General features: G+C 51.7%; 1 protein-coding gene across 3 annotated transcripts in view; it reads left to right on the forward strand.

Annotated features, from left to right (window-relative positions):
• The first annotated feature begins 92 nt into the window (after positions 1-92).
• Celf6 (CUGBP Elav-like family member 6) overlaps positions 93-11306 on the forward strand; it is a 24763-nt gene continuing 13549 nt past the window's right edge. For all 3 annotated transcript variants that reach the window (XM_004628755.1, XM_012514165.1, XM_004628756.1), the window contains exons 1-2: positions 93-237; positions 4823-4905. In XM_004628755.1, the coding sequence (XP_004628812.1) occupies positions 93-237; positions 4823-4905 (228 nt within the window). The remainder of the gene's footprint in view (positions 238-4822; positions 4906-11306) is intronic.

The following is an 11306-nucleotide window of genomic DNA, read 5'->3' on the forward strand; positions in this document are numbered from 1 at the left end:
CGCCGCCCGCCGGCCCCGGCCCGCGCCTGGGCTTCAGCACCGCGGACAGCGGCGTCGGCGCGAGCGGGCTGAACCCGGGCGCCGCGGTGCCCATGAAGGACCACGACGCCATCAAGCTCTTCGTGGGGCAGATCCCGCGGGGCTTGGACGAGCAGGACCTCAAGCCGCTGTTCGAGGAGTTCGGCCGCATCTACGAGCTGACGGTGCTGAAGGACCGGCTCACCGGCCTCCACAAAGGTGCGCGGGGTCAGCCCAGCCCAGCCCAGCCCGGCCCGACCCGGCCCGGTCCAATTAGAGCGCGGCCCAGCCCAGCCCCGGCTGCAGCCCCCGCCTCAGCCCTAGCCAGAGCCGGTCCTACACCAGACCACGTCCTGCCCGCCTCGGACCCGGTCCCTCCTCCCCCGGGACTCTCAGGCCCGGGTTTCTCTCCGAACGTCACTCTGCTCCTCACGCTCACCTCCCAAGCCCTACCCCACCTCCACATCCCGGCTGTCCCGCCTTCCAGGTGGACCTCACGTTTCCTTCCACCACATAGCCCAGATCCTGCGCTGTGGAAACTCATCCCACCTCCTTGCTTCCCCGTACCCGTCTCCTGAACCCCGGACCCGCGTGTTCCTGAACCCTCTACCTGGTGCCGCCCCACCCAGGCCCAACTACTCACATCAGTAGCTTGGACTCACACCACTCCTCCTGGCCTCCAGCTCCAGCCAATCCCCAGAGCTGTTGCCTGACTTTCAGACTGCTAATCCCAACCCCACAGACCCGAACTCTCCCTTCCTGTGAACCCAGACCTGTCAAGCAGAAAGTGCAGTTCACCTTCCAGGAGGTTCTCAGTTCCAAACGCCCCCTCATATCCGACGGTTATCCCTTCCACCTCTATTTCTGCTTTGAGACCAGACCCCAATCCCAGCTGAGAGCTCTTGCCACCTCGGGCCTCTTCATCTTTGGTTTCCCCTTAGTCAAGTCTTCACTTCTTCCATCCTGTAGTATCCTCTCCCGCGCCCATTGGTTCCTCACCACAGCCCCCTGTTTTCCTTCCCTTCAGAGCCCTCTCAGGGTGGGTCAGGCTGAAGAACAGGTGGGGGCGATCTTCTCCCTGCCCTTGCAAGAAACGCAGACACCACCCTCGGTCCAGCCACACCCCTTTCTTCCTGAACAGAGAGGGAGGAGGCTTGTTTACAGGGTGAAGTCTGCCCAGGCTGAGGTGAAGTAACAGGGGAGAGTCACATGTCATACCTGGGCAGGGGCAGGGGCAGCAATTTTCAGGGAAACATCCTTAGCTCCCTACCCTGCATCATGTTGTAGTTTCAGGTTTTCGGTGGAGAAGGGGCACCCACTATCTGTCATGATCCTCTTTTCTTAGCAGTGGCCCCCTATTGCACAACTAAAGCCAGATTCCTAAGGGGGGAGAGCTGGGATCAAGTGTACACCTCTTTTCAGCAGGGACGCCTAGTCTCCCTTGGGAGAATAATGTAGGGACTTCAGGACAATTCCCATAGAAGGGCTGGAACCATCTGTATAGGAATGGAATATGTTACATAGGCCACGAAAGGTCGAGATCTCACCACCCAATGTTCTTAGAATGCTCCTCAACGTCCTACTTATCTGTCCACCCACCTATAGTAACATTGTATTTTCTAAACGTTGATTTCACCAAGTAACTACAAACCTAATCCTTGTAGGTTATCTGTACAATAAAGGAAGTATATTCAATACCTTTAATTCCTTCACTTCTCACTCAAACACTATGAGGGTCTCTGAACTGTTCCCTCAGCCTCTCTCTCTCTCCCCCAGTTAGCTCTAATTCCTACCCACACTTTTCCTAGTCTCTCAAGCCATGCTTCTCTGTATTTCTGTCCTTCCATTCTTCCACCTTCTACCCCAGGCAATTCACATAGTCTCCTTTAGGTAGCATTTGGGCTCCTGAGCCTTTCAGAAAAGCCCTCTGCCTGCTTCTGACGTCAATTGACATGGTTTGGTGGCACAAGACAGGGCAGTGATGTAAGCAGAATCAGGTGTTTCGGGATTTATTTCTGTTCCAACTTGCACCTCTCCGAGGCCAGTACCACCTCAAAAGGTGATTACAGAGGGTCTCCGAGTCACCATTGTCCACACCTTCTCCCCGCAATGGTGACATTGCACAACTAGAGTGAGTGACTCATTTTACTTTTGATGGCTGGGTACCAAGGGCAGAAGCAAACATAGCGCTTTGAAAACAACCCAGCCTTGGAGTTAGAAATTAGCCAGTATTGCCCTGCCACTGCTTCTCCGTGGGCTTCATTCAGGTTTCCTATTGCTATGATATGAGTTTGACAGGAATTCTCTGAGATCCCCCCTAATTCAATGAATGGCAGATATCTGCCCCCATCTTCAGGAGACAACCCTAATAGAACACACACACACACACACACACACACACACACACACACACACACACACAATGCTCCCATTTGCTTTTCTAGTCTGCTGAGGTCTCAGTGGAAAATTGCACTGAGCTCCTAATGGTTTCCAACATATACTTTCTCTTCAGTCCTCTTCCTTCCTACACTCAAAAGGCTCTTTTAAAAAACAGATCTTATCATGTCACAAAGCCCACTTAAAACCACTTTAGTGGCTGTCCATTGCTTTCAGGAAAAAGTTTAGAATCAGATTGAGGTTTGTAATGCTTCCCTACACAACTGGCCCCTCCACCCACCGGCCTCCATGCTAGGTTTCTATTTCCCAACACACTGATTTTTTTTTTTTTTTCCGATACTGGGTATTGAACTCAGGGCCTTTGCACTGAACTACACCTCTAGACCTTTTTGTTCTTTTATTTTGAGACAGAGCCTAAGTTGTTAAGTAGGCTGGGTTCTAGAGTATGATTTTTCTGCCTCGGCCTTCTACAGTGTTGGGATTACAGATGTGCATCCCACTCTTGGCCCCAAAATATTACATTCTCCCCCTCCCCACCCCTTATTTTGGAGACAAGATCTCACTATACACTTCAGACTGTTCCTGAGCCCTGAGCTCACTTTGTTTTTTAAAGTATTTGGTTGTTGCAGGGTCTCCTTATGCAGCTCAGACTCCTAGTGATTCTCCTGTTTTCAGCCTCCCCAGCACTGGGATTTCAGCCATAAGTATGCCACTTTGCCCAGACTCTGGCTGGCTTAGTCTGCCCTGGTGTGGGGGGGCTGGCTCAAACGGGGGTGGACCTGCAGTCCCTATGTGTGCCTAAGCTTGCCTAAGCAGGCGCTTTAGTCCGCTGAGCTATCTCGCTGGCCCCTCAGCTGAAATTTTTTTTATACTACTCTGATGCTAGCATTTTGTCATCATTGGGGGCTTTTTCTCCTCTCGTTTCACACTCTCCTCAAGTATTTTATCTACCCTCAAAATTAAGAGAAGCTGTTCTTCAAATGGTTTTATTCCATGTGGTGGATTACAAATTAGATACAGGCTGCCTAATTATGCGTGCCCTTCCCATTTTTAGAAGCGAGCTATCTCGCCAGCCCCTTGAGCTCACTTTGTTGCCCAGGCTGATCTTGAACTCCCAGTGATCTTCCTGCCTTAGCCTCCTGACTGCTGGGATTACAGGTGTGCACCACCACGCCCAGCCAAAAATACTAAATTCTTGACTCAGTCTTCATATATGCTCTTCCTTCTTCTACCTGAAACAATCACCATCCTTTAGCTACCTGGTTCTGGAGGACTTTATATTCTTGTTTTTAAAGATGTTCCTTTGAGTTATTCCTTTTTTGAGTTATTCCCCCTCCTTCTGGACTCTGTTAGATGCCCCCCATTATTTATCTAATTCTCGTGAGGGCAGGGAAAGTGTTCATCTGGTTGCCTCGCTAACCTCAAACCTGTCATAATGCTCCCTCATAGCTGTTCATTATTTTCTAATGAATAGATGACCTGTGAGCATTGGAAAGGAAGAGATCTGAGCTTCAGTGCTTCTTGGGGGGGGGGGTCCAGTTCTGGAGGCTGAGCAAAGAGGCATGGGTTGTTGACCTTTTGGTTTAACCCAGACTCCCTCCCTGTCTTCTATGTTGGTCCTTTTAAGAGAATCATACTTGGGACACAAGAACACTTTGAGGGGCCCTATCTTGAATCCCTGAGAGAATGGACAGGTCAAGCTCCATGAGTGGGATTAGGGGGTCCCTGGAAGTTCCCACCCTTCTTCTCACCTTGTAGTGTCAAACTTCATGGAGGGAGGTATTGGAAGGAGTCATGAGGCCCTGGGGTTGGGCCTCTCATCTGAAACTCAGTGGGGAAAGAACCAAGGTCAATCTAGAAGACTCCATGAATCTGGATCTAAAAAGAAAAGGGTGGGCTGGTGAGATGGCTCAGTGGTCTAAAGCACCTACTTAGAACAAGCTAAGCTAAGCAAAACACAGGGACTGCGGTTCAATCCCCCAGCACCACATGCCAGCCAGCCCCGCCCCCTGGTGGGCTGAGCTGGCCACACACTCACAAAATAAATAAATAAATATTTAAAAATAAATAAATAAATAGAAAAAGAAAAGGGTTGAAGAGGAAGGCAAAGTCACTTAAGGGGGTTTAATCCCCGCAAGATGTAACATCTTCAGTGAGGAGGGGAATGCAAGGTTACAAATGCCTGCACCTATGTGTAGGCACACATGGTCCCTGGGCCTTGGGCCAGAGTGTGCAGCCCAGGTCCCCAAGGACAAGAAGACCCTCCCTGCAGAAAGAGCAGGAGGCAGAGAAACAATATTCTGGCTTAAAGGAGAATGGGCTTATGTTCACCAGCTTAGGGGGTATCTTTCCAAGGAGGGCATTTGGGGGTTCAGGAGCGCCCCTGAGCCAGCCCCTTCCTCCTCAGGCTGTGCCTTCCTCACCTACTGCGCCCGGGACTCTGCTCTCAAGGCCCAGAGTGCACTGCATGAGCAGAAGACCCTGCCAGGGGTAAGTCACCAAGGCCGGGGGGGGAAGGGGGTGGTGGGAGTCCCCCTGAGCTGGGGACAGTGCCCTGTGTGCATGCAGATCCTCAGATGGGGCTGGTTTGGGACTGAGACAGGCGCAGCGTCACTTTCTAGGCGAGTATGTCCTGTGTCCTGAACAGCTACAGTTTCTACAAAACTCAGTCTCCTGCCTCAAAGAAATGAGCTCATGATCCATGGACTAAGCATTCCCTCTTATCTTTTAGGAGAGGCAAATGTTTTGTGGGCTGGGCTAGAATTTGTTCACCGTGGCTAGAAGCATGGCTCCAGATGTAAAAGCATGCATGTAGGTACTGGCACGAGCATGGGTGTAGTTGTACGGGGTGGGGGGCTCTACTGGACTGGTATTCTGTCTTCTCTAGTCCTGTGGTCTTTGAGGACACTTCCTTTTGGCCCCCTTCCTCTAATACTTTTGGAGGGCAGATGCCTTTAGTCACCTTTACTTACCAAGACAGCTCTGTACTCCAACACTTGGCTAAAGTTTGGTGATATCCTAAGGCAGCAGAACTTCTAAGAATACACGACACATGGTCTGTTCTTGGCTGATGAATAATCCCTGGACAAAAGACCTAGTGGGCCCTCTGGACCAAGCGGCAGACGGAAGTCACTAAAGGAGCGCAAGTCACACTGCACAGCATTTTCTCTTGTGGCAAGTGTGGTGCCCCTAGGGTAAGAGCTCTCTTCAAATGTCATGGGCAGGCCACATCTGGGACTGCATTTGCTCTAGGCCTCAGCTGTAAGAGGGTCGTTAGCTTGCCAAAGCGAGAACTGCAAGTGGGAACAAAGACCCAAACCACCTTGGGATGATATGAGAGGGAACTGGGGAGATGCTACCAGAGAAGATAGGCTTTCATCTGGGCTTAGCTAGGAAGGCACTGTAATGTAATCATTAAGAATACTGGTTTTTAAGCTGGACGTGGTAGTGCATGCCTGTCATCACACAATAGGAGCCTGAGGCAGGAGGATCACCATGAGTTCAAGGCTAGCCTTAACTATATAGTGTGACTGAAGAAGAAAAAAAAAAGTGCTTCTCAAGTTTCCCAGATATATAGGTTTGAATCTCAGCTCTGCCATTTACCAGTTCTACGTCTCTGGCAGTTTGGACTCATAGTGATCCTCTTACCTCAGCCTCCCCAGCATTAGGATTACAGGTGTGCACACCACACCTGGTTTTGGGGCCGGTGTTCCACACCTGGTTTATGCCTGGGGTTCCAGGGCTGGCATGGTATGCAGTACCAGGGATCGAACTTGGGTCATTGCACTTGCCAGGCAGGCGCTTAGACCACTGAGCCATCTCCCCATCCTCTGCTTAGATTTTTGATCCTCAGATTGCTCATCTATACAGAGTGGGTTGTAGTCACACCTAGCTCCCTTGGCTGTAGCCAGTCCAGGTACTATATAAGAAAGTCACTGTACTGAGTTGGAACTGCCCAGCAATGGAACAAGCTCCGTAAGAGTGGACCGAGCTTCATGGAGTGTCCTAGCCTAGAACCACGTGAAGCAGCTTGAACCTCATTCTTGGACACTCAGGGTCATGTAGTCCCAGTTTCTTTTTTTATGTATGTCATATACAGTCCCACTGTGTAGGTGGGACTCATAGTGATCCTCCTGTTTTCAGCCTCCCCAGCTCTGGGATTCCAGGCATGCACCACCTCACTAGGTCTATGTGGTGCACTCAGCAGGCCCAGGCGCGGGGCCAGTGCAGCATGTGGTGCTAGGGATCAAACCGCAGTCCCTGCACTTGCCTAAGCAGGTGCTTAGTCCACTGAGCTATCTCGCTGCCCCCACACCTTTTTTAAAATCCAGTTTCCAACCATCATGCATCCTCTACATAAGCTATGGAAGCTACAGACTCATGCCTGGTTGCTGTCTAGCTCTGTGACCTCAGGCAAGTCCTACCTCTAAGCCTGGGTTTCTCCACCTGTATGACTGAGCTAACAGGGTTGTTACACTGGTTGAAAGTCTAGTCATTTGGGCCAGGGAGATGGCTAAGGAGAATAAGCACTTGCCTGGCAAGTGCAACAATCCCCAGTCTCTCAAAAAAAAAAAAAAAAAAAAAAAAAAAAAAAAAAGAACGTCAAGTCACATAAAGTGCTTAGCACAGTTCTTGGGAGAAAATTAACACTCCACACTGGTCAGCTGATGGTGACAGCAGCAGTAAGTCCCAGTGGCACTCGTAGGAGCAGTAGTCAAAGTCGTCATTCATCTTCTCGTGGGAGCAAGCGAGTTGTGCCGCTAGTACTGTGAGATGAGCCGTGACATCTGTGTGGGAAATAGCTCAGCAAAAGGGCAAAGGCGGAAGGAACAGGCAGGTGTGCACTGTGGTGGGGCTGGCGGGGCTCCGGGGGCAGCCGCTGAAAGGAAGCCGAGCGCCAGCAGAGGGATTTGGATTTCATCCTCAAAGCCAATGGGAGAAACTGCAAAACACTAAGACGAACTTCAGGAGGGTGAAAACTGCCCACTGAGCCCAGGGCTGTACTTGATGAGGGCTCCCTGGAGAACCCTAAAGACTGAGGACACCTGAGCCAAGGGCTACAAAGACCTAAGAGACAGGAGACGTACTGGGGAGAAAACAAAAGAATAATAACTAACAACTATGGGTACCAGTGTTCATAGCATTTTCCACGTTCTTTTTGCATTTGGTTTTTGGGGATAGAGTCTCACTATGTAGTACAAGCTGGCCTTGAAATCACAATGTGCCAAGCAGGCAATCCTCCTACCTCAGGCTCCCAAGTGCTGGGATTACAGGTATACACAACCACAGTCAGCTATTTTCCATGTCTTAAGTCATTACATCTTTTATGATGAATGTATTGCTTTGGTATCCCCATTCTACAGATGAGGGAACTGAGTCCTAAAAGTCAAGTGACTTGTCCAAGTTTGCAAAGCGACTAATTGGAAGATCTGGGTTTTGAGCCCAGTTAGTCCAGCTTCAGAGCTCATTCATTTAACTACCATGCTGTCACCAGAGCCAACACAATGACAGACAGGGCTGTTAGGTGCTGGAAAGGATGGTGATGGGGGGTTGTCTATGCCTACCCTCTCCCTCCTGATCACCTGCAGACCTCCAACGTGGCTTGGCTTCCCATGCTTCTGCCAGCATTGGCTTTATTCACTCTCCCTAGCTTAACAAAGTGAAAATTAATATTTAATTATTCCCCTAAATGAAAATCAATAGCTGTGTTGGCCAGCCCCAGCCATGTCTGTGCCATTCATCCTTCTCCCCAGCCAGCCAGGGGCAGCAGCAACTTGGAGAAGAGCCGGCGTCCACCTCCCGGAGGCGCTGGGTCCTGGGGGCAGCTGCCACCTACTGGAGGAGCAGGGGCAGGACAGGACCTCATCGCAGGGCTGTGGGTGTGATGCCTGCGATCCAGGAGGAGTGTCACTGTGGGGCTAGAAAAAGCTAGGTCAACCCCCGAGAGATAACCTGGGCCCTTGTGGGTGGGGGTGGGGATTTGACAAAGTTGCCTAGACTGAGCTGTCTTCTTCCTCTCTCTCTCTCTCTCTCTCTCTCTCTCTCTCTCTCTCTCTCTCTCTCTCTCATTGTGGTATTGGGGATTGAATTAAGTTACATCCTTCACATTAAGTTACATCCCAGCCCTTTTTTATTTTTATTTTGAGACAGGGTCTCACTAAGTCGCTAAGTTGCCTACACTGGGCTCCAACCTGCGGTTCTGCTTCAGCCTCCCAGAGTGCTGGGCTTGCACGTATGTGCCCCCACCAGCCTGAGAACTCTTCCTACCTTCCTTCCACTAGCCTGCCAACAGTGTCTGTCACTTAGTAAAACCTGACTTCCATTCTGAAACACTGACACACACCTGTAATCCGAGATGGCAAGATCACTAGTTCAAGCCCAGCCTGGGTACCTTGGTGACTTAGTGAGACCTTGTCCCAAACAAAATTATGCTTCCTGCTCTGTCCCGTGTAGTTCCTGTCTGCTGCAGCCTCTTCTCTATGGAGCTGGAGCCACTTCTCCCAGCTTCATTTTTGTTGTTGTTGTTGTTTTGTTTTTTGAGACAAGATATGTAGCCTAGACTACTGGCCTCAAACTCGTGGCTGGGCTCCTGCCTCAGGCTTCCAAGGGCTGGGATTACAGGCATGCACCATCGTGCCCATCCAGGCTCACTCGTCCATTTGTCCATTCATTTTTCTGACAGAGTCTTGGTATGAACTCATGGTGATCTCCTGCCTCAGCCCACCCCCACTTCCCCACCCCTGCCCCCGGCTGGGATTACAGGTGTGCACCACCATGGTTGCCTCAAAACCTCACTTTAGGCTCCAGGACCAACCTGCAAAGAATGAAGCCAACTTCAGCCCCACCTTTAGGGAGTTGTCCCCTTATGTGTCTGTCTCTCTGCCCAGGAGCCCCCCTTGCCTGGGGAACCCTCTTCAAACACTGAAGGAGGTCGGTGCTGCTGAACAAGAAGAGCATTTGTTTAGGCAAAGTAGCTGAGACCGAGAGCCAAACTCCAGGGCTGTGCCAGCCCGGAGGACGGGGCACGCTTTGTTCTCCAATCCCCAGGGTTGGGCGTGCCTTTGTGCCATTCAAAGAAGGTGCTCTATGTGCTGCCACCATGGAGCCTCTGGCCCCAAGGAGGCCAGAGATCACGCGTGGCCAACGGCTGGGGCTCACCCTGGGTGTGCAGTGTGGTGCCAAACAGGCATGGGGTGGGGGAAAGGAAGTGCTTGGCAGAGGAGTCGCGCGGAGTGGATCACAAAAAGCCAAAGGCCACTTCTGAGATGCTGAGGATCACAGAAGAGCTGCTGGAAGACACCCCCCATCCCACCCTACCCCGGAAGACCAGGGCTGCGCATGCGTGGGGAGAGCGCGGCGCGTGGTGGGCACCTGAGCAGGGAAGCTGCGTCACGGAGGGTAGCGTAATGGGGTGCCTTTAGAAGATTTCTTCGGCCACACTGGGAAGGTCGAGTGCGAGAGGGAGCAGAGCTAGATGGACGGCCCTGTAGGGCAATGTCCCTGGTGTCGGGTAAATGAAGACAGACGTGTGCTGGCTGGGAGCTGGGGACAGGGCAAGTGTGGGAAGCAGTTATACTCAGGACATCCGCGGAGAATGTGGACCAGTGGGACTGGATGGTGAGGGAATGAGGTAGAAGGAAGCGCTGAAAAGGGAAAAAGCTGCTGTTTTGTTTGTTGAGTCTCGATCACTGTGTAGCCTAGGCCAGCTTCGAACTCACAGCTATCCTCCTGCCTCTGCCTCCCAAGTGCTGGGATTATAGGCCTGCACCACCACATTCTGCTCAGAGTTTGCTTTTTTTTTTTTTTTTTTCTGTTCCACTCTTCCCTGCACCACACCAACCCCCTGCTCACCCATGGTCCCTGCTCTGGGGAGGAAGAAGCCGAGGAGAGGAGCTTGGAGGGGAAGAATGTCAGGATGGCCTGTGGCTGGGGGGGGGGTGTCTTGCTTTTCCCTCTGTTTACAGGCTGCGGGGGACTGGGGTCTTGGACTTGCCTATGCCACCTTCAACCTTCCCTCTCCTTTGTGGGGCATAGGTTGTTCTCACCAGGTGTGCTGACATACTCTGCCTTGATTTCCCCTCCAGGGCCCTGAAGCAGACACAGGGATTCTGATTGCCTGCCCACTCCCAGCCTCTCCCCTGGCCTGGCAGGAGCAGGTGGGGCATGTCTGCCCAAGCTGCTGATGTGGGTGGCGCTCTTTCAGGCAAATGTAGCCCCCAAATCTCAGGTGCATTGTGGAGGCGCAGAGCCCTGGGGAGCACTCTTCTCCCCAACTCTACTCATCCTCTTGGTCTCTTCTCCTGGGATTCCCTGTACCCCCCAAACTGTCAAACTACCAGTTTTCTCAACTCCTCAGCCATAAGCCTGGACATCAGCTGACACTACCTCCACTGGGCACCCGAATCTAAAGGAACGGAAGTCCGGTCAACTATTCCTGGACATTCCTTGAATCACCCCCAGTTCCTTCTCCCCTGACTGACCCAAGTCACCCCCACCTCTTAGCTGTACCTGGTCTTCTTGCCTCAGGTCCCTTCCTTTCCAGTCCTTTCTCCCCGTAGTGATGGCTGAGGGAATGCTCATGAAACCTAACTGATCACACTCTCCCCCTCCTGGCTGTCACACCTAGATCCCCGCTGCCTTCACATCCTGCTCCAGTCGGAATTCCACCCTACTCTCTCACAGACCACCCACCTGCCTTTCAGTGGCACAGCGTTCCACCAAATCAAGATGAAAAACCACACACACACACACACACACACACACACACACACACACACACAGAGAGAGAAATGAATGTGGGGCTGGGGAGATAGCTCAGTAGAATAAGCACTTGCCTGGCAAGCACAAGGGCCTGAGTTCAATCCCCGGTTCTGAAGAGAAAGAGAGAGAGA

Source organism: Octodon degus, unplaced genomic scaffold (genome assembly GCF_000260255.1).
Source record: "Octodon degus isolate 3935 unplaced genomic scaffold, OctDeg1.0 scaffold00026, whole genome shotgun sequence".
NCBI lineage: Eukaryota > Metazoa > Chordata > Mammalia > Rodentia > Octodontidae > Octodon > Octodon degus.